The 27,747-nt window shown below is 36.5% G+C and overlaps 1 protein-coding gene across 9 annotated transcripts in view; it reads left to right on the forward strand.

Moving 5' to 3' along the window:
• Positions 1 to 27,747, forward strand: part of CDK14 (cyclin dependent kinase 14) — a 639,321-nt gene that overhangs the window by 140,001 nt on the left and 471,573 nt on the right. For 5 of the 9 annotated variants that reach the window (XM_063606295.1, XM_055114664.3, XM_003809752.7 and 2 more), the window contains one exon: positions 22,286 to 22,531. In XM_063606295.1, the coding sequence (XP_063462365.1) occupies positions 22,286 to 22,531 (246 nt within the window). Of the gene's footprint in view, positions 1 to 5,019; positions 5,348 to 5,389; positions 5,704 to 6,149; positions 6,309 to 16,549; positions 16,664 to 22,285; positions 22,532 to 27,747 lie in introns of those variants that run through there. The other 4 variants (XM_034964410.3, XM_034964407.3, XM_003809750.4 and 1 more) reach the window with 4 other exon arrangements.

Raw genomic sequence — 27,747 nt, forward strand, 5'->3', positions numbered from 1 at the left:
GCTCTAGCTTTGGATTTTAATTTCCAACTTAGATGAAGTTCATAACAAAACATTTTTTCACCTGAACATATTTTCTGCAGTTCATAGGGATCAGCACAGGATTTATCTTTAGCCAAGACATGTTATAGCATCCATTGTATGCAAAATTGTATCAGCAATGTAGGGAATGCAGAGATGAAGAAAATATGGCATGTATGTGTGTTTATTAGAATTGTGTTGTTTTTATTAGTGTTCTGGATGTGTAGGTTTTGAATGGTCTTCCTCAATATCATTTTCCACATAAGTCCTTTGGTTTTTAGGGTGTAATTTAACAGAATGTAAAGTTTTGCTGGGAACAGATTTATTGGGTTGTGATAGAATCACCTATGTTTATTGATAAAGTTAGTTCTTTTTTCCCCTACAGAATCAAGAAAACACTCAAAGTTGTATAATATTAGGAGGAAAATCTCAACATTGCCATGCAATGTCGTGCATGACATATGGATAGGTTTGGTATTGTGGTTAAGACATGGCTGTTAAACATTCAGTTTAACAGATTCCTCCAGAATTTCACGGTGTTTTGGGAAAGTATTTTAGATAAGTGACATTTCTTCAAATATATGAGATTGTAAGTAGTGAGTGACATCAGAAGAGAATTAAGTCATAAAGTTTTTAGGGTTCACAAAAAGGTTGGGGTTTAGGCTTACTAAAACAAAATGAACATTTAAAAATCAATAACATGAAATTTTACCATAAAAATTTACAACATAAAATAGATTACTAATATATTACTAAATATAATCTATTTTAAAAAAGAAAGTATTTGCTAGGGTTATATGGAATTATAATCATTTGAAAACCAACTTATTTTTGGAAAATTTCTGTTTTATTACTTTTGAAAATAAATTTATAATTTTTTCCTTTCTTTTAGACTTAAAAGTTTTAATGAAACTAATAAAGTAGCTGATTATTATAGTTAGATTTGGATATGGAATAAAGTACTCTTTTCTTCCCTCATATTTAAAATTTTCTTAGTGTTTCTTTTTCCTTGTTCTGTTAAAAAAAGTGTTTTCCCTTCACAGGCTTTTGGTAGAAAAGGAAAAAAAAAAAGATAAAGATAGAAAAAAAGTAATTCTGTATCCCTTTCTTCAGTTCTTTTTTCCAGGTTTTAAAAAATTGTTTGTTTGGCCCCACCTGTCCTTCAGACCCTATTTATGTGAAGATCAGTCATCTGGCAGCCTCTTGTGTCTGAGATAGCTCCAGGAAGGCTGACATGAAACAAGGGTTTCTGAGTACTGCAGAGCCTGTGGAGTAAGGCCTACATGTTTTCCACTCAGGAGAAAGTTCATGGTTCTGCTTTGAACCCACCTGTTGACTCAAGCCATTCACACCCTCTTCTAATAAGCCTGATTATCTGGTTGCCCAATACGGGGATGGCTGAGGAAGCCTGTAGCAAGAAGACTGAGTAGAGTGTGGTGATATTAGAAGGAAGAGACACATATAGGGCCATAATAAGGTGATTTTGATGCTAAAAAGAGAATGAATCATAAAAATGAAGCAGAAGAACACTTAGATGTCAGATTGTTGAGATTAGGAGCCAGTTGGCCCTGTATGCCTACTGTTAAACCCTGAGGGCTGCCGCTGATGTTTATAATTGGCCCCATCATCAGTTGAAGATTAGTGTTTATTATAATCTATCTTAAAAGTCAGGGAAGTGCATACTACTTTTTAGAATTTAAAAAAGTCTCATATAAAGGCAGGCATTTCAAGGGATCAATTTTTGTTTACTCACAAAAATGACCTAGTAGATGTTAGTCTTGTTTTTCTCTCTGTCCACTGAGATTGTTTTTACAAGCCTTTTTGTCTCTTCTCTTTGAAGCTATAATTTTTATTTTAACCTCTACTGTTGTTCTTTTATGGCATAGTTTCAGACACATCTCAATGGCCTCTAATAAAGGTATTCTTAACACCATAGATTGTGAATCCTGTATGACATAATGATTAATTTCCTGCAGCGTTGCCCTCTCCCTGCTCTCTTTACTTCTGCTTTATAGTCAGACTTGTTGTCTACATGCTTGTTGAGACTATTATTTTCCCCTACCCATTCCTCAAGCTACCCATCCATTTCCACTCTACATATGTCCACAGAATTTGTTTGAACTTCTGTCATCAGCAACTCTTCTTACTATTTATTTATTCAGCAAGTACTGAGTGCTGTCCTAGGGGCTGGGGAAACACAGGAGAACAAACGAGAAGTCCATGCTCTTAAGCAGTTTACATTCTAGTGGGGAAGGAAGACAAACAAAGTAAATTAATGAACAAAAACAGTGTAATGTGATAGGGGAGGGAGGAGCAACAGCAGAGGAAAGCCAGAGAAGGACTCTGAAGAGGCAATACCTGAGGTCCAACTGAGTAATGGGAACAAGTCAGCCAAGGGGTTATCTGGAAAGAACATTCTAGGCAGAGAGAACAGCAAACAGAAACATTCCTGAGAAACCAGCTTTGAGGAAAAGAAAAATTGTCCATTGTGACTGAACCATAGTTGGATGGGTGCTGTGCTCAGATCCACTTGGTCAGTGGGTCCCTAGGGTGAACAGAAGTCCTTCCCGTCCAGGTCTCAGTCAGTGACTGATCAGCCCAGGGATACAAAAGCCTGGCCCTCTTGCTTCAGGGGAGACTAATGCTGGGTGTAGTTTTTGTCTGAGGCCACATTCTTCCTTGGCTTTTCCCCTCCCTGTCCTGCCTCCTCATTTCTTTTCACTGAGGGCACTGCCCCCAATAAATTGTAAGATCTGGGCCCAGCTCTGTTTCTAGGAAACCCTGACCTAGGCATATAAGCAAACTTTTGATCTGTCATCTGAGCTCCAGACCCTTAGACAGCTGCTTATGCAACATGTCCACTTGGATGTTCAGAGATACCTAAAACTCAATGTGTAAAAAATTGAATTTATGATAGTTTCCTCTTTTCCTCAAGCTTGTATTCTTCCTGTGTTCACTTGTTTACTTTATGAACCAGCCTTTTACCTAGTTATACTAGAGAATTCAGTATAGATTTTCCCTTTCCATAGACTTCATGTCCAGTCACTCAGCAGGTAACCCATGGTGAATGCCTCTTACCTCTGTTGTTTTTCCACCCACATTTTCATGGCTTTAGTTCAGGGCCTTGTCTGAAACACTAGCTTAGCTTCCCAAGTGGCCTCCCCACTTCCCTTCCTTCACCTCTCCAATCCATTTCTACACCATTACCCTGTCGTAAGATGAAAAATCTCATCCAGCCACTCTTCTGCCTCTAGTCCTGTAGGGCTTTTCTATTGGATAAAATGGCAACTTCCTATAGGATAAAATTCCCAACTTTTTAGCATGGCTTACAGGACCCTTTCTGCCCTGGCATTGAGCCACCTTTCTTCTGAGCCTTCGCAGTGGTGACCACTGTGAGTATGGCTTGGTTATTTCCTCATACAGCTTCCAGTTTCAGGCTTCATGCTATTCCCCAAATGTCCTTCTTCTCCTGGGTAGTACTGGAAGCTTCAGCTTTACGTTACCTCCTCTGTGAAGTCTTTTTTGAGCCACCTAAGGAATATTATTTATACTGAATAGAGCACTCTCAAAATACTCATTTCAGTGTATTATAATCACTTGCTTTATTTCTAATCACTTAAGGCATTCATTGAATGCAGAGAACATGGCTCTTCACATTGCTAGGCACATTAGCACGTTTGCTGAATGAATAGATGAAAGATTAAAGGAGAAATGTTACTGTGTTTGTTGGTTTTTATGCAAGATATCTTAGTGAACACAAACATTGTACGAATGTTAGGGGAAAGGGGATTGCCTAAGAAGAACTTTTAGCCCTAAAATTTGGAGTTGGGAAATTCATTAATTTTTTAAACATTAATTTAATATTTGCTAGATGCCTAGCATTGTATTATGTGGTATTTAAGTAAATTTTGAAAAATGCAATTGGCGTGATTTATCAAGGGCCTTAAAATGGGGAAAATGCCAACAGTACAAGAGAGTTTTATGAGGTGGCGTATGATTAAATCTTGAATGACTCAAATAAGAAGTGCTGTTGGTTCTGGAAAAGGTGTCTTTGTGGGCTGGAGGGATAACCAATCACAAAAAAGTCAGGTTCTTGAAAGACCTGTTGAAGTCTATTCTGCAAAAATGATGCTCATATAATTCAATAGTTTTCAGATATTAAGGAGATAGCTTTCTCTTTTGGCTTTGTTGAAGATGAAAGTATGTAATATTTGTATTTGAACATAACTTTTTAAAAAGATTTTACATGAGCTTTTGTGTTGCAAGAAAACAAAGTTGAATTATCTTCACAGTGTCATTCAAAATAATGAAGGTGAAGATAGTTTGCAAGTAGGAGAAAGAAGAGATGATTCATTTAAACCAATTAGGATGTGAAGGGAAAACACTTTGCCTGAGGTTTCTCATCATCATTGTATACCCTAGTTTGGGGAGCTTTGGGAATATCGACCACTTATCATTGACACAGTAGTTACCTCCTCTTGCAATTTTTAAAATACGTGAATATTTACAAGGTTAGATTTCATGCCTTTTTTATTTCTTGCCTAAGGTATTTCTCAGTTGTATTGTTGTATCTTAATCTAATTTATGTCCTTTTGTGATTCTGTGTACCGAGGACAGGAACTCCTTTAAAAAAGAGTGGATCAACCACTCTCCTGTAGGGGTCGCTATGAGAGTAGCAGTCTGGCATCCTTCCTTTGCCGCCTAGCACCTTGTGGCATGACTTGGCACAATTTGCCTAAGGGTTGTGAGATCTGGCTTGTTTTGGTATTTTATTTTTCAGAATGGTATGAGCTCTAAGTCCACCAAAAATTCTGCAAGCTCATAACTATGCATTCTTTTACTTTGGTTCTGTGTATGCTGCATATGCTGCACCTGTGCTTTTTTTTTTAACCACATATTTGGTGCATGGTTATTTTAGACTTCTCATCATACTCCATTTGCATATGACAAATATATACACGTAGACACCATTTTAGCAGCTTTTGCAGCATGCATGATGGTGGCTGAAACTTGGCCTTCTATAGGATCCCAGATTATTATTTAATGGGGTTGTCACTCAGGACACTTACTGGCTTTCTCCAGTGCTCTTAAAAAATTGAATTGAGCATGATGAGGTGCATCCCCTTGATTAAATGTTTTTCCTCCTATGCAATCACCATTAGCTGTTTGGCTCCCATTCTGTATTCTTTTGAAGCAGCCCTGCATTGCAAATCAATATCTTTCTGAAAAGACAGTGTGTTGTGAATTGCCTGGACAGCATATGCACGGTTACTTTGGCTGCAATGCTGCTGCAGAGCCCGGTTACTCTGCCTTCGTGGGAACTCCACAGGCAAGTCCATCGTGTTTGGAAAAAAAAAATTAGATTTTTTGGAGAAAATAATTGAGCTGCTAAAGCTATTAATACTGAATGTTAGCATGTCCTTTGAGTTCTTCTCAACAGTTTTTGGTCTTATTCCACTGAGATTAGCTTCTCTTAGGGGATTTCTGGGCTTTTTTTTTTTTTTTTTTTTGCTTGCTTATGCATCCCCCTCTCTTGGTTGTAGTACGGCCGTACCATTTCAGCTTGCTAGTGCAGAAAGATGTGAATTCAGTTGCTGTATGATCCTGGCCTGGTGCAAACACATTGCTAGAGACATGTTAAAGAGTTCCAGGTGAATCAAGCCTGAGGGAGACAACAGCAAAACGGTAAGACAGAGCATGCTTAAAATTACAGCAGGGGTTTTAATTTGGAGCATCTCGGCAAGTCTGAATCCTGACTCACTCATTTACAACTTAAAAAGGATTCATTTTATGCATGTCATTTTACTCACTTCCTTCTATTTAACTGCCAGAAACATCACAGATTGATAAAGGGGGTATTTAAATTAGAGACTGACTGGAGGTTACTCATGGGAGAGTCTTTTGAGGTTCCCGAGGCTACTGCTTGTAGTTTGTAAACACCAGTAGCAGTGGTAAGATGGGGAAAAGGTTTAACGACTGCTTCTTTGCCATACCTGAGTCTTATTCCTTCTGAAACTAGTCTTTATTTATTACAGCTGAAAGAGATCTTACAGATTTTTTTTGCCTGGCTATGCTTGGCTCAATGCCCTCTGAGTCAAGCAAGTGAAGGACGAGAGACTACTTTTTCCATTTGAGTAAACTGATGTCCATGAATTTAGCTGGATTGGATCTGAGTAGAATAAATATCTCTAATATATTAGAGACCTGGGGCTTCCTCCCTGCTCATCCTATTTCCTTCCCTTTTGGATCACAGAAATACACCTGCTTTAAGTGTGTACTGCTGAGCAGAGGTCAGTGTGCTGGTATTTTGCATCATTACACCTGTAGTGGTTATGCTTTTATGTACAGAAGTGATAATTCTTCCTGCAGTTCTGCTTGAAGTGCCAGATCTAATAGTAGACTATTAGCATTTTGGATTCTAATGGAGAACCCCTGCATTCATGAAGGACCGTGGTAGCAGACAGCCTACTCCAATGAGGCTTACCTGCTTGTAAAGCAGATAAAATTGAGAGATAGGAATGTAAGCCTTGACGTCTTCAGAGACTGAATTTTTGTTTCCTTTGTTAATTGTCACACAGTTGACATATTTGATGTGGCGGGGGTTTGAACTTGAAGGACATGTTTTAATAGTGTTCAAAGTGAGATTAATAACATTACTTAGTCCTAGTGACTTTATATGGATCCACCTATTATTATATAGGTGCTGAATGTTAAGGATGTCAGCATTTGATTTTTTGCTTTAAAAATGTTCCACTTGTGTATAGTTTAATTAACTTAGTACTTTATGTAAAATGTAGACGGTGAATGTTAAAAAAATCAGTAGCTTGCATGTTGGCTATTATACAGAACTGGCATGTAGCCAGTTCTGTATAATTTTGTGACATAAGTAAATTTAAGAAAGATCGCCTGATTAGTTGATAGGCTAATTGAGAGAAATATGGGTAACTGTTGTGGTTCACTATGAGTAAATTTCTTTAAATGGTGCAGTGCTTCTGTATTCACTCAACTATTTACTGTTGAGGTTGGACATTGATTGTTGGGAGTGAATATTTGGATTTTCTTCCAAAGATAGATCAAATTTACCTCTCTTTTTTTTTAAACTTTTTTTTTCTGTTTGGAAGATGATGCGCCCTGTGTTTACTGTTTCTTTTTCAGAGAATCTTGTGTTTTAGCTATTTATATTTTTACCTTTACTTTGTGTGAGTTGTGAGGATTTTTTTTCATCCTGTGACAGAAGGAATTGTAAGTTTGCGAAAAGTAATTTTTAAAAAGTAGAGCAATAATGTGACTGATTTTACAATCATACGATATTTCTCTCATTCTGCAAATATTGATTAGCCACCTACTATGTGTAAAACATTGTAAGACCTGCTATAAAGGAAGTATGGATGAAACAGTACATTTTCCTGAAGAAGCTTAGATATAGTTGTGTTAGTATTTTCCCCTGGAATATGCCCCATTATACTTTCTCATGGATAGTCAGTTTGGTGCTTTTTAATCCTCTCCTTTTAAAAAAGCATTTTTTGGTTAAACATTTTTGGAGTCTGTTGTGTAATAGTGGTGAGTAAAAACAGATCTAGTCCTGGTTCTTATGGAACTTATAGTCTACTACTTTTTTTTTTTTTCAATTGAGCCGAGGGTCTCACTATGTTGGCCAGGTTTGTCTTGAGGTCCTGGACTCATGTGACCCTCCTGCTTTGGCCTTCCAAAGTACTGGGATTACAGGCATTAGCCACTGCACCCAGCTACAGTCTACTTTTAAAAATATTTCAAAGAGAAAATATGTGGCAAGTTTTTTTTTTCATTTTGGTAGTTATGAAGGAGATATTGTATGCTTTGATATTTTTTATTGTGGTGAAATATATATAACACAAATCTTGCCATTATTACCATTTTTAAGTTTATAATTCAGTGGCATTAACTATATTCACAGTGTTTTCAACCATCACCACTATCTATTTCCAGAACTTTTTCATCAACCCAAACAGAAACCCTACCCTGCTCTCATTAAATAGTAACTCCCCATTCCCCTTCCCCCTGCCCCTGGTAGTCTTATTCTACTTTCTGTGTCTGTGAGTTTGGCATTCTAGGTACCTCATAGTAGATTAAATTGAGTCATATGTATTTTTTCTTTTGTCTCTGCCGTGTTTTAGCATGTTTTCAAGGTTCATCCATGTTGTATCATGTATCAGAATTTCATTCCTTCTTAATGCATTCTTTGATTTTTATATGGGATAGACAGCAGTTTTTCCTCATATGATGACATGAATCAAGTTCCTATATGAACATCATAATAAATACTTTAGATATACTAAAATAGCCTATGGGAAAGGGCAAGGAATAAGGAATAGAAATGCACTGAGAGAAAGAGTTATGGATATATTATATATTATTTTCATATATTTATGGATGTATTATAATTGAGATGCTAAGATTTTCACATCAATTCTTTGCTGATAGTAGCATTCAGCTGAAATAATTGGAAGCTGGGCCATGGCTTTTGTCATTATTAACATTTGAATTTCACCCACTGTACTTGCGTCTCCTTTCTCTATTTTACTTCATAAGCAAAGACTGATCATGTTGAGGTCTTCTTACAGAGTCAGAGACTCTTAGAGCTGGCAGGTACTTTAGAAATTGTGTTATTTAATTTGTTCATTATCATTCATTAGCCAACGTGAGAGGGAAACTCAATCTCCTGCTGCCCACTGTGGGCCTTCTTTCACTCCCCACCCCTGTTTTCAGTGGAAACAACCAGAAAACCCCAAGTATCCTCTGAGTTTGACAGAAATAGTAGAGGGTGTAAATTTGATGCCGCATTAAGAAGTTTTCCGTTGGATGAGGTAAGCCTAGCTTCATCAATACAGCTTTCTGTTTCTCAGATTTCTTCCTGATACTGCTTCCATAAATCCAGATGGTTTTTCTGAGGGGACCCTTTTTAGAAAGCCAAGTTAAGGCCTCAGTGCTGTTCATTTATTTTCTGTTGACCATTTTGACAGTTCTTACACTGGGTCAGTCAGCAGTTTATATCCATGCTTTTAACTCACTATCCAGGGGACCCAACCATTTATAGAGGAAGAAGATTCAACATAGCAATATCCAATACCTGAATCTTCCCAACTAAGCCTGCTCCTTCTTAATGGGTCTTGCTTTCTGTCCCCCTAACTGTTTTTCTGTCCTCCTAACTGTTTTTCTGTTATGGCCTGACATTTATTATGAGACTAATTCAGAATCAGATTAATCAAATGCATGTTAAATTTGAGTGGTAGGTTTGTGGGGAGAGAGGGAAGATGGGCCAGAAAACCTTAAACCAGTGAGCAGTTATTTTGCACAGCTTTGGAAGTACTTTTTTTTTTTTTTTTTTCATCAGGAGAGATAAGAGAGAATGGAGAGAAATGGAGAGAATTGTAGATAAAGTTGTTTTTTGTTTACTTCTCTCAGGATGTAAGTCCCAGGAGACATGTACGAAAGACAATACAGTGGTCAAGAGCTTGCGCTTTGTATTCAGAGTCCTGTAATCAATCCCATCTCCTGTGTTTATTTTCTGTGTGGCCTTGGACATGTTACTTAATTCATGTGTGCCTCAATGTAACCATCTGCAAAATTGAGATAATACTAGTCACCTTTCTTATGAGGTTGTTGTAGAGATTAATTGGGAAGCTATTTTTAAAGCATTTTTATAGTAATTTATGTAATAAGAGCTCAACAAGTTAGCCATCATCATCATTGTCATCTCATCTAGAAATCCTTGATTTCCATCTCTTTTCTATCAGCTGCATTATATCTTGCCCAAGATCCTTCTGTAGTTTGACTATCGAGCATATGTAATTATTTCTTAGTGTTATTGAGTCTGAGTGGATAAAAGGAGGATGTAACAGAAAGCTCCAATATCCTGTTTATCATCTGGCAGACTTTGGAAGGGTAAATGTTCTTTAGACTTACTTTTCGGCCCAGTTGATAACACATTTGCCCCAGCAGCTTATTCCTCAGGTAAATGAAATCTTGCTAAAAATACAAAGTTGACAGTGAAACGCTTCTGGAAGCACTGGGGTTTGTTTTCAGGTGACAGACAAACAGCAGGATGTGTGTATCCCACTGCTTTGCTCTATTCACCTTGCATCTCTCAGGCAGGATTTGGTATTGACTTTTCTCAGCTACAGGAAAGGTTTACAGAACTGGTCTTCATGAAGTCAGTTAGGAGTGTTATTAATGGGTTACTGTCAAATTTATTATTGCTGAAATTTTGGCTCTTTATAATAGATGAATCAATTGTTAAAGCAACATTGAAAGATACTTCCATTTTCTCCTCAAAGGTTCATTGTTCCCAGTGTTTCTCTTCATAAGCTCTGTGTGGTTAGTGACCCATATATGATTCTCTGAAAATGTTAAGAGCTTCAAAAGTCAATTCTATATTGAGTGATGCCCTATATTTTCCTGAACACTTTGATGGAGTTTGCATCTAGATTTATTTTATAAGAAGAAAAACATTAAACTTTTAAACTTTATAACATCATTCTTGACATCAACCACTAAATTATTATCCAAGCACTAATAATACATTTACATTTTATTAAAAAGATGGCTATTGTAGATTTGGAGATGTATGTTGTATTTATATAGCCATCTGTTTCAGAGTAAGAGGATAGTACACAATTTTATTTCTCCTTTAGGGAAGGAATTTAAAAATATTTATAATCTTTATTTTTAAATGCTGTTCATATGGTTACTGGGGGAAAGAATTCAGATCCTAAAGGATCAGTCATATCTCCAGTAGTGTTTTCTCTTCAGTTTTCATGTTTTAATGTTATTGCACCTTCTGGATGCTGTATTTTACATGAGGGACAGAATAGTGAGCTACAGATATTTGAAAGGTATAGACATGAAGGAAGAACTGGCCTGGTTTAGTACAAAGAAGCCAGGGGTGGTTTAGTGAAACTCAAAAGTGAAACCAAACAGAATTCAGAAGGCACTTGAGACTGTCTTTTGCACGGCCTTTGAGACAAGTGAGCTTCTGCAGTCCCTGTGATGTTTAAAAATACCCCTCAAACATTAAGCATATGTGTGTATAGGTAGAAAGCGTCCTGGACCATACTATTGATTTCAAGTCTATGAATCTGAGATCAGCCCCTTGTGTTTATTAGTGGTTAGTGCTTCTCACATGGTAGACATTTTTAGTTTTTAAATCAGAGTAGTTAACAGTCAGTCCCCTTCGCCAGCTTAGTTCATACTGCTATATGTTGTGGAGTCCTTTGGAAATACACTCTGTTTTCCCCTTTTCAGGTAGAACCCAAGGCAAAACCTAAAAAAGAAAAGCTATATTTAAACCTGTAAATCCTGTGGGAGAGGGAGAAAAAGTTTTTATTTGCAGGAATAGACCTTTTTTTTTTTTTCTAGAATAAGAGCTTTAAGAGAATAGTGTCTTGATGAAGAAACTAATTAGCCATGCAGTGTGAGCCACTTTGTGTAGCTTGATTTTTCTATTTTGTAGAAAATAGGTATTCCATTTCCCCAGTGCAGCTATGGGAATTTTGTAGATTGGAAAACGCTGTGTTTTGTAGAATCTCAAAACAAAGTCACCCGCTTGCTGTGCTTGGAGCTTCTCATCTCTTGTGTCCCATTTCTGAGCCCTTTGGCTATAAATGTTTTGTTGAGGGGTGGGGGGAATATAGATATCAATTTTAATATTTCACCTCTTAACACGTACCATTTGGTCGTATGATATGAATTCTGCACTCCTGACTCTGTCTTTTTTCCATGATGGCATTTTAACCAGCATATAATTGTGGATGTCAACTGGAAGTCAGAAAATGTACATACCTTCTTCTTTCTCTTGTTGACCTTTTTGGGATATTTAATGTTTTTAGTGGAAACAGTGTCTGAAAGACATCTCATCTGGCTTTTCACATAATCAGAGTAGGATTTAACTGGAGTGGGAAATGTTCAGTTATGCCATTTGGGCCAAAGACTCCCCTCACACCCACACCAAAGGAGGCCCTGTTTTAGGATACATGGTACTCTTCACAAATTTAAGTTCCTTTTCAAATTTCTTTTCTAGATCCTGAGGTGACTTCCTTCTAAGTTTTTCCTCCAAAGCTACCAAATAAACCCTATTAAGTAGTAAGCAAAGCAAGATTCTGAATTCAATTCTACTTAGGATAATTTTGTAGTAATTGTTTTTATAGATATGATGGCTAGCAGCAAAACAATGTTCCTATATTAGAGACACATACATCTATAAATTTCTATGCAGGAAGTAATGTCATATATGCTGCTATAACCCATGTATATTCTTTCTTCTCTACTCATCACTCATTCCAATCCCATGGTTGTTTAAATTCATAAACATATTGGATGTATATTATTGCACATTTTATTTCAGAGCTGAAAATACATTGAGTTATCTGATAACTACCGTGAACTTTTGAGATAAGTTTGAGTAAAATATGTTACCGAAGGAGTAGTGAAATTTTTATCACTCATTGTACACAGAGACTGAAACAAATTTTCCCTCTAAATTTGCCCTCTCTACAATCACAATCTCTTATTGGACCATAACAGCAGAATATATCATTACATGGTTTAGTGCACCATGTCTCAAATTTCAAGGTGCACACAAATCACCCAGGGATCTTGTTAAAATTCAGATTCTGACTTGGTAGAACTGCAGTGGGTCTGAGATCCCAGTGATTCCCGTGCTGCCAGTCTGCAAGCAGCAAGGGGTTAACTTTTCCAGATGAAATTCTGGTCACAATGCTAACTACATTCTGAAAAACTTATACAGACAACTAACAATAGGGCTGGTAATTCTACCCTTGCTATGAGTGCTCGTTAAAACCTTACATTAAATTTATCATTATGATTTGGACAAAATGAAGAAGTATAGGCATCAAAATGAAGAAGTATAGAAGTCAGGAAGTATAGGCATCTACCTATATGAGCCTATAAACAAAACTGTATCTCATCTGAAATGTGTAATTATCACAGAAGAGAAAGTGACTAAATAAAATTATTTTAGCAACATATACCAAAGCTTAAGCTTCTGGAAAGACTACCTAATATTCCATAATAGAATTAGCAAAACAGTTATCAAGCCTATTAATGGCAAGCATTGAAGTCCAGTAAGGGATGTAACAAAACTACAGTCACTGAAGCAGCGTAAAGGTCACTGAAGCAGCATAAAGGAATGTGGTGTCCTCAAGAGTCCTCCATTCAGCAGTGTCCACTAGCTGAGGAATTCAGGATTTAAGTGAAATTGGGTCAGATGCCAAAGAAACCATGTAGTAGAAAAATAAGCATTTTAAAACTAAATCACAATGTTAGACATTGAATTCTGATGAATGGAAACATCTGGTGAAGTGTTTTCATGACTGGAAAATATCTCAACTCAGAAGGTACCTTGTTTGTAATGTAGTTTCTCAGGACTAATTTTTTTAATGGCCTATTTTTAGTTAAAGGGGAAAGCTTATAATTAGTAAAACAATCCATCACTGAGTAAATATTAACAGAACTATTTCATGCCCGGTCTTTTGTGCTTTGGGAACACTAAAGAAATAGAAGATATGGTTTGTGTGCTCAAGGTGTTTACACTCTTGTCATGGAAATACAAACACGGGAGAAACAGTGCTCAGCAAAGACGGAGCTCCCCCCACCCCACCAAAATAAACCAAACACTTGAAAACAAATTCTACAGTAGCTTATATAAGAATATATAATAACATGTATTTCAGTAATAAATTATAAAATACAATCTAAAAATGATGTAGTTGGTAGTGAGGGCATTTTTGGTTGTGACAGTGATAATGATATAAGGGCAGGACTAGCATTTAGTAGACAGAACCATGGTTGCCAGATGCTCTACAACGTGTACTGCTGTGGAAATGCTGCACCCAAATAATTTTCAGCCAAAATGCCCAGGATGCCACCACTGAGAAACAGTGCCAGGATGTCAGAGTTAAGGAAAATCTGAAAAGACTGGAGACATTAAGAGAAGTGTATACATGGTATGTACCTGTCTTTGTCCTTTCTAAATCCTAAAATTCTAAGGGAAAGTGGAACACAAAGGAAGCACAAAGAAGTGAATTTATGTGTGAGACTTTACTAGTTGACCTATCTAAAATTATTTACCAGCTGCAAGCTGCTGCCTAAAGTTCATAGTAGAACATTAGAGCTAAAACAGATCTGTATCATTTTACAGATGAGAAGACTGAGATCTGGGGAATTTAAGTGGCTTGTCTTGAGGCACTTAGTTCTGACTTCTATGGGCAGTATGTTTGCATGTATATTAGGTAATGTTCTGAAGGTGACTTTAGGCAAGATCTTGGTTCTCATAAAACAAAGCTGTAAGTAAAAAACACATTCTTGCATATATCATTCTATATGTGTACATATCTTTGCTCTGTGTAGCCACTCTTACTGCCATCTCTGTGTATACACACATACATACACACACATACTATTAGGGAGAAAATAGAGAAGACAGCAAGCAAAGAGAGGAAAGCATACTTTTAGATTTGACAGATTTAAGTTATAGATGAAGGCAGTTATCATTGGTTATGATTCTAGTGGCAATGATTCTAATTCTTCCTACCTCTCTCTTCTACCCAAAACTCTTGCACATCTATCCTTAATAGCTGAAATTACTCTTATAAGGGAGAAAACTTCTTGTTCTGTAACGCTTAAAGTTCAGATAATTCTGGGAGAGGTAGTACTACGATTTAAGTGCTCAAAAACTTATAAATGACTGATGATTTTTTTATATTGGGAGCAGATTTTGAGTAGGATAAAGCCATCAGGCCCTCCTGGGGTATTGGACAAAGGGAAAAAAACAAATGAAAGAGGTTGTCAAGATTTTTGCTTATTTCATAGTTTTGCATTGGACCTGTGATGGATATTCCTTTCATGAATATCAAAAGAGCATGACCTAGCTACAGCCTGACGCATGATACATATTTGCTGTGGGTTAACCTGGAGTCTTTTAAACCAATTCTTTTCCAGTGTCTGCCTTCAACTAAGAGTGTGGAGTGAAGTAGTAGAGAAAATCAGACTCTGAACCCAGTAAAATGCTGATCACCAGAAAATGGGTGATTCAAAGGGACAATTTTCAGACCGAATGAATTCACTTGAAATGAATGCCAACCTTAACTGAATTAAGTTGTGCTCTTTCAAATCCACTGCTGTGAGTTCAGTAGACAGTTGTCTGGATTTTACATAGCTCTAAGCTAGAATCGTAGGTCAAATTGTGACTTTTGGAGCCTCATACACTGTTTGAATTTCTAACAATTTTTACTCAGGTTTGAGTTTGCCAGCAAATGAACAAGTTCCTGTTAATAATGAGTAGACCAAATTAATCGCTTCAGATGAATATCCATATGTGTGGGTGCATCTCAAAGCAAGTTTGAAATTCTAGCTTCTATTGAATTTACTGGAAAAAAAGTTTATTTTGGTATTTGTGGTGATTTCTTCTTTTTATATGTTTTCGAATACCAGGAGACATCCCTGCTTATGTGATTTTTGTTACTTCAGTTTCTAAATGGAACAAGTAGTATGAAAAAGTACAGTCATGGAGAAGACTATTCTTAGTTCTCACTGATATTAGAATTTCTGTCTTGTTTTCACACGATACTGATAGCATAGCTGTCTACTGGAATTTGCCTTGGGCAGAGGTGCCAAAGATATTTTCTTCTGGACCCATGATTTGAGAAAACCATTTTTAACCTGTGGAAGTTCCTTATTTTCCACGAGTTAATGAACAAATCTTTACTGGACTCTTCAAGAGGAGATTCGAAGGGAAAAGTACTTTAGGGGGCTATAAAATGAATATAAGACAGTCCTTGCCCTGTGGAAGAGATAATCAGGTTGTTGACATTAAAGTATCACAAAAAGAATAATTACAGTCTAAGGTATGCAAAATATTGGAGCAGACTAAATTCACTGAAGTGAATTCTTAATAAAGGATTGGTCCGAGTGGGTGGGATTTAATCAACAAGTGCATCTAGGCAAAGGCAATTTTGGAGACAAGTCATGGCTTGGTGGGAGGAAGGTTTTCAGGCTGAGGGCGGTAAGAAAGCATGTGTGAAGGACAGTGAAGCTGATGGACAGTGCGTAGAATGTCTGAGGGTCTCCTGTATCCAGAATGTTCACAGCTCATGGCCTTTGTATTTGGCCAAGTGCCCACATCTTTAAGAATATATGTAGCTAAGAAATGTAATTTTGAAAACCAATTTGTTTCTATTTAAGCATTGATTACTGACCTAATTAAATTCCCTTAATGTCATATACTAATTTAGTGTGACTGATTATTTTGCCATATTCTAGATACTTTTAAACAAAGAAGACATACATAAATGTAATGATTGCAAATTATTAATGTATTACTATACTTATTAACAGTGTGGGTTTATGTAATCTTATTATTATTTCTCTATTCTTTTTTATACCTTTCTAGGGTTATAGATCTACTTATTTAGATTTCTTCCAGGGAGTTCAGTAATAATATTTTTTGTGTCTTTTTGGGATTTTGTAATCTTTACAGGACCACAAGTAAAAGAATTCCTTCTCAGAACAGCCACGGTTACAGGATCTGAGTTATTGACTGTTGGGGTCCTGGATGGTTTTTTCAAGTCGGAGATTCACATCTGAGTCACGGGTTGGCAGTTAAGCTGAGTTTTCTTTTTAAGGGTTAAATTTCATATGTATTATTAAAATTTAACTTCTTTAAAAAAATGCTTTCCACACTGGTTCACATAGGTTTTCTTTTTAATCTTGTTTCTCTCCACCAGATGTGTACTTTGTAATACGTTGCTTAGGCAACATCACCTGCCCTTTAGCCTGTTACATTACATCCACCCACCTGGTCTGCTGCCATTGGAACATGCTGTGTTGCTTTTCTTTCTACACTCATGCTGCTTGGACCCTCCTCACAGGCCCTGATCATTCATTCCTGTCCTTGATACAGTTCCTTGGTACTTTTTTTCTAGCACTTCTTGGCTTACTCACAGTTCTGTATCTTAAAATCAACCATATTGTATTATATTCATACTTCTTTTATATTATAGCTGCCATTTGGCCTTTATAGTAACTTTTCTCTTTTGAAATCGTAATGAACTCATGGTCTTTCAGCAACTCATCTTGTTCTATTTAACCATACTTTTATTTTTCCTTTTGATGCTCGAATAAATAATCACAGTTTGATCGTTGGGAGCTCCTTTAGGCAGATTCCTTTGTCCTTCTAGCACGATCCCTGACATTTTTGAAAGGATGCCAGTTTTCTGGTAACAGCTGGATGTTTCCTGGCTCTTTCACACTTCCTGCACTGTGAACTGGAATCTATTACTTTCCAAAGATTTCTTCCTTTCCTTACTGGAGAACTGGAACATAGGCCAAAATCTGGGCACTAGGGGTGCACATGAAAGTTAGTAGTGGATAAAAGGGCTACTGTTTGGTGGTTGGAAGAGTCTGTGTTTTTGAGGTTTGGGTTCTCAGTGATTTTTTCCAATTTGACATTCCATACTTCTGTCTCTGAGTTTTTTTAATATATGAGGTTTTATCTTTTACTAAGACCTTTTACTGCACTGACCATAAGCATTTTGCTGTGGGCAGAAAGATTCTATTTGGGGTGGGAAGCATTTATTCAGATTGCTGACAAGTTAATATAAGCATTCAACTGAAGACTTGTACGCAGGGGAGTAGCGCCAGTGTATACTGTGTCCTCCAGAGCCCTCTTTCATTGCTAAGACCCAGGCTGCTCGCTTTTCTCTTCATGCACTCTGGATACTTAAATTTATTCTAAGAGTTCTCCTACCCTCCCCTTTTCTCCCCTCTTACCCCTCTTCTCCCTTCTCCCCTCTTACCCCTCTTCCCCCTTTTCCATTTTCTCTTTCCCTTCCCCCACCCTTTCCCCTTTCTCTTTTTGAGATAGGGTCTCACTATGTTGCCCAGGCTGGAGTACATGGAGCATAGTGGCACAGACTCTGCAGCTCACTGCAGCTTTGCCCTCCCTGGCTCAAGAGATCTGTCCACCTCAGCCTCCTGAGTAGGTGGGACTACAGGTGTGCACCACCACACCCGCCTAATTTTTATATTTGTTTTGTAGAGACAGGGTTTTTCCACGTTGCCCAGGTTGGTCTCGAACTCCTGAGCTCAAATGATCCACCTGCCACAGCTTCCCAAATGCTGGGACTACAGGTGTGTATCACCATGCCCAGCTAAGTTGATTGTTTTCTACTTTTATTTTGTAGTTTGCTAGTAGTTAGCAAAAATGGTAAACGTGAAATGTTTAAGAATATTTATGGGAAATATTTTAAGTTGAGAACCTTGTTAAATTTTTTTTTTCTCAAAAATTAGGGAAAGGCGGCCCTCTTCTGTCTTAATGATAGAATACTTTAGAGATGTTGGTTTTTCACAGGTGCATAGTTTCCACTGATTTTTATAATTATCAACTGTGCCATAGTCAGATCCATTAAATGAGAGACTACCTGACTCAAAGTATGTATTGTAAGGCCGTTAAGGCATGAAGATGGAGAGAAAGCTGTACTTTGCAGTAGATTCTGTAACAGTTTCTCTTGCTTAAATTGTATAGGTTCAGAAAGCCATCAGAATTTCTAATTGGAGTTCCTCTGTTTCCTGAAGCCAACAAATGACTTTTTTTGCTTTATTGTATTTTCTAGAACTTAAAATACAATGTTAAATCAAAGTGTTTGTGAAAGTGGGTGTCCTTGAATTTTTCCTGTTTTTAGGTGAAAAGCATGTAGTTTCTCAGCATTAAGTATGATGTTACATGTAATTTTTTGGTAGATGCTCTCTATCAGTTTGAGGAAGTTTTACTCTGTTTTTAGTTGGTTGAGAGGTTTTATTGTGAATGGATGCTGAATTTATCAAATGCTTTTTTCTGAGTCTATTGAGATGATCATATGATTTTTAAAAAACTGTGTATTAATTGCTTCATAACAAATTATCCCATAACTTAACATCTTAAAACAACATACATTTTTTAAAAATCTTAGTTCCTATGGGTCTCTTGCAGATGCTCCTTAGCTGGCTCAGGGTCTCTTATGAGAGTCCAGTCAAGCAGGAAGCTGGAACTGTGGTTGTCCCTGAAAACTTGACTCACAAGGTTGTTTGCAGGCCCTAGTCTTTCTGCACATGTGCCTCTCCATAGGGCTGTCTCATGGCATGGCAGCAGGCTTTCCCCAGGTCTGGTGATCTAAGAGGGGATACTCAAGGCAGAGAGAGCACCAAAATAGAAGAAACATTGTTCTTATAATGTTTTCTCAGAAGCGGTATCCTATGATTTTTGCCATATTATATTTATGGGATACAAGTCAACAAATGCAGCCCACACTCAAGAGCTGGGGATTACATAAGAGTGTGAATACTTAGAAGTGGGTGTTATTGGGAGCCATGTTAGAGACTGCCTACCACTGTATTTTAAAATGGTGAATTACAGATTTGTGAATGTTAAGCCAACCTTGCATTCGTGGGATTAGTGTGACATTGTCATGGTTTACTATCTTCTTTATATATTGTTGCATTCAATTTGTTGAAGATGTACCAGTAATTTTTTGCATCTGTGTTCATGAGAGAGATTGATCTGTAGTTTCCTTACAATGTTCTTGTGTGGCTTTGGTATTGGAATGACACTGGCCTTATAAAATGAATTGGGAAGTATATCCTCTTCATCAGTATTTTGAAAGGGTTTCTGTACAATTGAAGTCATTTATTCCTTTAATGTTTGGTTTAACTTCACCAGTGGTGCCACCTGGCCCTGGCATTATCTTTGTGGTAATGTTTTTGACCACAAATTCAATTCCTGTCATAGACACAGGCCTATTCATGTTATCTATTTTTTTTTTTAACTGAGTGAGCTTTGGTAGTTTTTGTCTTTCAAATAATTGGTTTCATCTAAGTTGTGGAATTTATTGGCACAATGTTGTTTATAATATTTGTAGAAAATCTGTAGTGATATCACTGCTCCCATTCCTGATAGTAATATTGGCGATGTATATTTTCTACTTTTTCCCCCCTTATCTGTCTGGCTAGATGTTCATCATTTAAAAAAAACTTCTCTGAAAACCAGCTTTTGGTTTTATTGATTTTTCTTTATTGTTTTCTGTTTTCTATTTTATTTATATCCACTTTCTTATTTATTATTTCACTCTTCTCCTTATCTTGGTTTTTATTTGCTTTATTTATTTATTTATTTTTTAGTATTTTAAGGTGGAAGCTGAGGTTATTGCTTTGAGACTTTTCTTCTTTTCTCTAGTCATTTAGTATTACAAATTTTCCTACAGCTAAAGTACTACTTTAGCTGAATCTCACCATTTTCGTATTTTGTGTTTTCATTTTTATTTAGTCCAAGATGCTTTCTAATTGCCTTTCTCTATTAATTTAGTCATCAACTAGTTTCTGTCATCCTTATCTTTTAGTTTCTATTTTAAGTAATTTGATTTCAACGTGCCCTTACATTTTTTTTTCTTTCAAATTTTCTGTGTTTGCAGTTCATTGACTTCTCAGGCCCATGTATTTATAATTTAATTGCCTTAGTGATGTGGGTGGTTTCTTATTTACTGCCTTCATGTCCTTAAGAAGAGCACAAAAACCCTTAAAAATATTGCATGCTCCAATATACTTGTAATAAATTTTTACTTTTTGATCATGACTAGAGGACTCTACCTTGAGTCTTTAAAAAATATCTTCAGCTGTTTTCTCACATGCTAAAAAGTATGATAATATTCTTCTCATTTGACTTAGTTAGAATTCAGCCTGTGCTTAGTAGTTGAGACATACTCATAGGGTTGATGTTTAATGATTAAAAACTTTTTGTTTCAAAAACTTGAAATGGCTTATTTTAATTATACATGCTTTTCTACTTTAGTGGTTTTTAAAACATTACATATGTTGGAATATTTATTATAAAATTCACACAAGAGTGTACCAAAAATTGCTAATCTTGCCCGTTCAATTCCACATGTCTGGAGATATCTGATGTTAATAGTTTGGTGGTGTGTTTTCTTGTATACTTTTCACCATGCTCATACACTCACAAATATCTATATCTATGCATCTGTGTCTGTATTTATATCTGTATCTGTCTATATCTATCCATATACATAGCCGCATTTATACCCCACATGGAGTCATTCTATACATATTAGCTGTGTGTATCTGTGGGTTCTGTATTCACATACTCAACCAACCACGGATCCAAAGTGTGTATTCAAAAACTTCGTATTTTTACCTTAACAGTGTGGGCTTTTCATAAATATCTTCGGTTTTTCTGCTTTTGATAGCATATAGGGATGTGGGAACTTTTTATAAGAAGAAAAACATTCTAAAAACAATTTTATTTAGAGTTATATTTTCTTTAGAGAGAACAATTAAATTAGTTAGCTTTACAGACAAGCCAGAGGCCATCAAATTATTTAATAAGGACAACAAAGTCTCCAGAGTATCGGGAGAATGACAGGCTTAGAACTAAAGTAAAAAGCAAGGAGCAAAAGTCACAGAGACTAAAATAAAATGAGAGGGTGGGGAAGGCTGGGTGAGAAGAGAATGGGTGAAGAAGGAAGAAGAAGGGAAGGAGGTGGAGGTCTAGTGGAGTAATGTAAACCAAATTTTGAAATGAATGCTTTTTGGTGTTTTTCTTTTACAATGTTATTTCTTTTTATCCATTAGCTTTGAAATAAAGGAAACCCCCACCATTGTCCTCAGTTCTTTAGTATCTCTAACCGTTAGCTCCATTCATTCCAATTTGGAGATGAAATCAAGATGGGGACAGATTTTAAGCATACATATTCATGCATAAAACTTTTAAACAACATAATGCCCTTTCCTTCTCTAGCCTAGGTTAGCTGCTTACACGATGACCCATCAGTTAGTGTCCATCTGATTTGCCTATTTTTTGTTTTTTAAATTAAGGCTAGTTACCCAACCTCTTAATGATTCAGAAATAAACCACTTCCAGTCAGATGGTAAAACGTGACAGAGTTCAAGAATCATGTTAGGGTACTACTAGCAGCCTGGGCCTTAAGTTTCTCATTTTAGAGGTAGATTTTTTAGTGTAAGCTCTAGTGTGAGATCTAAGTGTAAACACAATGATTGTGAGGATTTTTTTGTACTGTAATTTATGCTGATGCAGCTTTTAGAATGTGGGCTTTTTGGGTATTTCCTGAAACTGAAATTGGCATGCTTTCTAGAGTTATATATTGGCATGTTTAGTGATATTAAAGTTGCAGTGAAGAGTTCTGAATTTAATTTCTTCTTTTCTCAGATATGTGTCACAAAGATGTCTACACGGAACTGCCAGGGAATGGACTCAGTGATCAAACCCCTGGACACAATTCCTGAGGATAAAAAAGTCAGAGTTCAGAGGACACAGAGCACTTTTGACCCATTTGAGAAACCAGCTAATCAAGTAAAGAGGGTGCATTCTGAGAACAATGCTTGCATTAACTTTAAGACCTCCTCCACTGGCAAAGAGTCACCTAAAGTTAGGCGGCACTCCAGCCCCAGCTCGGTAAGTGCAGTCTTTTTGTTTATCACTGGGTAAACAGAAGGAGTAGCCCTCTTATGATAGCATGCGGTGCTGGAAGACAGCAGGAAACTTTATCAGTGCCTTATTATGCATTCTCTCCCAGGGTGGTTGAATGTTTTGGAAGAGAGAGAGCAAACTATATATGGACTCCTTATTTATAAGCACTAAGCAAGCAAATGAATGAAATGATTCAACTTATTTTTGGAAAAATCATTTTTCCCCCTTAATTGTTTCTAGTTAGAGGAATTTATAATTAAAAGTCTTTTGTATTTCAAACCCTTGGAGAGGTTATTGAACTTTACTGTGTAGGCAGTAAGGATAGTTTTGAAATTAGCAAATTCACAAGGAATTTCATTGCAGAATAAATATCAAAATTTGTTCACTTGCGTTAATCCAGTTTTTTTGGGGGGGTAGTCCACCAGTCTTTCTCATGTGACTCTGTAAAGTGACAAATTGAAGTTCTTTTCCAGGACAAAGCCCTGTACTGAATGGAAAATGCTGGAGTAGAAATCTGTGTAGGGTAGATTCAGTAGGACCAAAGGAAAGAAGAGAATGTCCAGAAAGAAGTGTTAGAGGGAAACAGACTTTAGATATAACTAGTGATTTACAAGTTAGAAAGGAACACACCAAGAGAGAATATTCTCTGTTATATTTCTATTCTCAAATACATTTTTTCCTACTTTTTGGCTTAAATTAATATACATTATTTACAATTGTATGATAATGTAAATTTTGGTCATAGGGAAACCACAAGTATGCTATGAATAAATTTCCTTCCTTGCACAACTTCTTGATTTTCTTAGTTGTCATTGTCTACTTTTCCTTCGTTCAAATTAACATAATTTTAAACACAATTTGAGGCCTGCAACTATATGACAAAACTGTAAAATGCCTCCAAAACAAATCAGATAATCTATCAGTTTTTCTCCCCCACTGAGATTGCCCTGGCAGTTCTTCATAGTCCTAATTTAATATAGATTGGTTAACCTCTAATCCTATAGTCATAAGGCGTCCTTTTCTGAGAATTTTTTCCTCCTTTTTTAATGTTAAATACCCATTGTCTGGGTTACATGTCTTTCTTGTTCTTGGTTTATTTCATTGTTTTAAAGTACATCCTCGCAGTAGCTTCTTGAGAAAGGGTGATGGGGGGTTTGCCATATGACTATTATTTTATCTGTCGTTGATTACTTGATTAATAATCTGGCCAAGTATGTGATTCTAGTTTAGAAAATAATTTTTTCTTAGACTTTTGAATACCTTGTTTTATTGTTTTCTAGGTGCCTAGATTGTATTGAAATCCCTAGACTATTCTGGTTTCCCAATTCATCCTTTATCTGCTTTTTTGTTTGTGGAACTTTCTAGGACTTTCTTTTCATCCCTGGTGTCATCCGTTTTCTTGGTATCAATGGGTGTTTTCAATTTTTGAGTTAATTTCTTTCAGTTTCAAAAGTTTTCTTATATGTTTATTTAATTTTTTTAATCATCTTTTTTATGATAACATTTTTATTAGTTGGATGTTGGCATTATTGGATTGATCTTCTAGTTACCTTTTCTTTTCCCTATTATTTTAAATCTTTTTTTCCCTACCTTCTGGGTTTTTTTAACTTTTAATTTTTAACCCTTCAATTGCATTTTTAATTATACTAATATTTATTTCCATGAACTCTTTCTTCTTCTTTGAATGCTCTTTTAAAAAGTATCCTGTTCTATTTCAATGAATAACATATCACTTCATATGTTTCTGAGGATACAAAATGTAGCTTGGGGAATTTTTTTTCCTTTTACATATTCTCTGAATTATTTCTGGATTTCCTTTGAGTTTCTTGTTTCTGTTTATTTGTTTTGGTCTCTGCCTTACCTGTTGAGATTTTTGGTGGGTCTATGTCATGCCTCTTGGAGAGAAACTGTTGGCTGTCAGTTTATGTTATGAGTAATGTACTCAGAAGTTGATTGGAAGCTCTGTGCCTGGGTGGCTTGTCAGTTGGTTGGCTTCAGCATAGGGACTCTTGGTGAAGACCTAGTCGTTTTATTTAAGTACTCTCAAATGTCGCTGTCTCTTGATCTTGTTTTTGTTACTGGGTGTTTCTCACAAAATGGGCTTACCCAATTTACTTTTTTTAGGACATATAAACCTAGCTGTCACTATTCTGAGATGGGACTGAGGACCCTTCAGTTCTCTATGCCAACTTTCTCATGATTTTTTTTTTTTTTCATTCAGTATGACTCTTCAATCTGATATCCACTCTGCCTGGTATCCAAGCCCCAGTTGAATTCTCTGATTCAACCTCTTCAGAGAATAAATCTCTGGCGGGACTAGGAAGGGATAGGGGGCTGGCCGAGGGAGACTGGGGCAAAGACCTCCACCTTAAATTCACTCCAACTAATCATATCATTTGTAGCCCCAACTTGAACTTCAGCTTCCAGTTTGTGAGTATTTTTGGGATTCTGAAGTATGAATTGACTTATTTCTTACTGGCTTATGCCTTGGATCATGTAGGTATCAAGGTTATTTTTTTTTTTCTTTTTTTTTTTTCCCACTCATCCTAGGCAATGTGACTTCTCAACCATTTGTGTCCTGTCCTTACATTTTTATTTCTATCTCGTCTCTAGTGTTCTCTTTACTCATTTTGATTGCCCTTATGGGTTTTAATTTTACTGTTGTTTTAGTATGAATTGGTAAGGGGGAGAGATAAATACATGTGTTCAAGCCATCAAGTTTTACTGGAAATTTTCACTGTTTCTCTATTGTATTTTTAAATTTCTTTAGATCATCTTGGGCTTACCCTTTCCTGGTTCACCCTGGGATGACTTTTTTTTATATATATTAGGTCATTTATATTACTTTGTGTGGGAACTGCTTTGCTTTCTTTTTATTTTAGGAATTTTTGCTTCAATTCAATGTGCCCTGGAAAAATGTCTTTTCTCTTACCTTATCAAACTGGAAATGGCTTCGTTTTCTCTTTCAGCAGGATGCTATAATATCCTGTTTTTTTCTGAGTCCTTTCTGTTTGCTGCCCTTTTAAAAAATATATTTTTTCTTTTTTTAAAATTACACTTTAAGTTCTGGGGTACATGTGCAGAACATGTAGGTTTGTTACGTAGGTATACACTTGCCATGGTGGATTGCTGCACTCGTCAACCTGTCATTTACATTAGATATTTCTCCTAATGCTATCCCTCCCCTAGCCCTGGTGTATGATGTTCCCCTCCCTGTGTCCATGTGTTCTCATTGTTTAACTCCCACTTATGAGTGAGAACATGTGGTGTTTGGTTTTCTGTTCTTCTCTTAGTTTGCTGAGAATGATGGTTTCCAGCTTCATCCATGTCCGCACAAAGGACATGAACTCATCCTTTTTTATGGCTGCATAGTATTCCATGGTGTATATGTGCCACATTTTCTTAATTCAGTCTATCTTTGATGGGCATTTGGGTTGGTTTCAAGTCTTTGCTATTGTGAACTATGCTTTAGTAAACATACATGTGCATGTGTCTTTATAGCAGAATGATTTACAATCCTTTGGGTATATACCCAGTAATGGGATTGCTGGGTCAAATGGTGTTTCTAGTTCTAGATCCTTGAGGAATCGCCACACTGTCTTCCACGATGATTGAACTAATTTACACTCCCACCAATAGTGTAAAAGCATTCCTATTTCTTCACAGCCTTTCCAGCATCTGTTGTTTCCTGATGTTTTAATGATCATCATTCTAACTGGCGTGAGATGGGTATCTCATTGTGGTTTTGATTTGCATTTCTCTACTGACCAGTGATGATGAGCTTTTTTTCATGTTTGTTGGCTGCATAAATGTCTTCTTTTGAGAATTGTCTGTTCATATTCTTTGCCTACTTTTTGATGTTGTTGTCTTTTTTCTCTTGTAAATTTGTTTAAGTTCTTTGTAGATTCTGGATATTAGCCCTTTGTCAGATGGATAGATTATAAAAATGTTCTCCCATTCTGGAGTTTGCCTGTTCACTTTGATGATAGTTTCTTTTGCTGTGCAGGAGCTCTTTAGTTTAATTAGATCCCATTTGTCAATTTTGGCTTTTGTTGCCATTGCTTTTGGTGTTTTAGTCATGAAGTCTTTGCCCATGCCTATGTCCTGAATGGTATTGCCTACGTTTTCTTCTAGGGTTTTTATGGTTTTAGGTCTTACATTTAAGTCTATAACCCATCTTGAGTTAATTTTGTATAAGGTGTAAGCAAGGGATCCAGTTTTGGCTTTCTACATATGGCTAGCCAGTTTTCCCAACACTATTTATTAAATAGGGAACCCTTTTCCTATTGCTTTGTTTTTGTCAGGTTTGTCAGAGATCAGATGGTTGTAGATGTGTGGTGTTATTTCTCAGGTCTCTGTTCTGTTCATTGGTCTATATATCTGTTTTTGTACCGGTACCATGCTGTTTTTGTTACTGTAGCCTTGTAGTATAGTTTGAAGTCAGGTAGTGTGATGCCTCCAGCTTTGTTCTTTTTGTTTAGGATTGTCTTGGCTATGCAGGCTCCATATGAAATTTAAAGTAGTTTTTTCCAGTTCTGTGAAGAAAGTCAATGGTAGCTTGATGGGGATAGCATTGAATCTATAAATTACTTTAGGCAGTATGGCCATTTTCATGATATTGATTCTTCATATCCATGACCATGGAATGTTTTTCCATTTGTTTTTGTCCTCTTATTTCTTTCAGCAGTGGTTTGTAGTTCTCCTTGAAGAGGTCCTTCATATCTCTTGTAAGTTGGATTCCTAGGTATTTTATTCTCTTTGTAGCAATTGTGAATGGGAGTTCACTCATGATTTGGCTGTCTGTTTGTCTGTTATTGGTGTATAGGAATGCTTGTGATTTTTGCACATTGATTTTTTATCCTGAGACTTTGTTGAAGTTGCTTATCAGCTTAAGGAGATTTTGGGCTGAGATGATGGGGTTTTCTAAATATACAATCATGTCTCTGCAAACAGAGGCAATTTGACTTCCTGTTTTCCTAATTGAATACACTTTATTTCTTTCTCTTGCCTGATTGCCCTGGCCAGAACTTCCAATACTATGTTGAATAGGAGGGGTGAGAGAGGGCATCCTTGTCTTGTGCCAGTTTTCAAAGGGAATGCTTCCAGTTTTTGCTTATTCAGTATGATACTGGTTGTGGGTTTGTCATAAATAGTTCTTATTATTTTGAGAAACATCCCATCAATACCTAGTTTCTTGAGAG

This window comes from Pan paniscus, chromosome 6 (genome assembly GCF_029289425.2).
Source record: "Pan paniscus chromosome 6, NHGRI_mPanPan1-v2.0_pri, whole genome shotgun sequence".
Classification (NCBI taxonomy): Eukaryota; Metazoa; Chordata; class Mammalia; order Primates; family Hominidae; genus Pan; species Pan paniscus.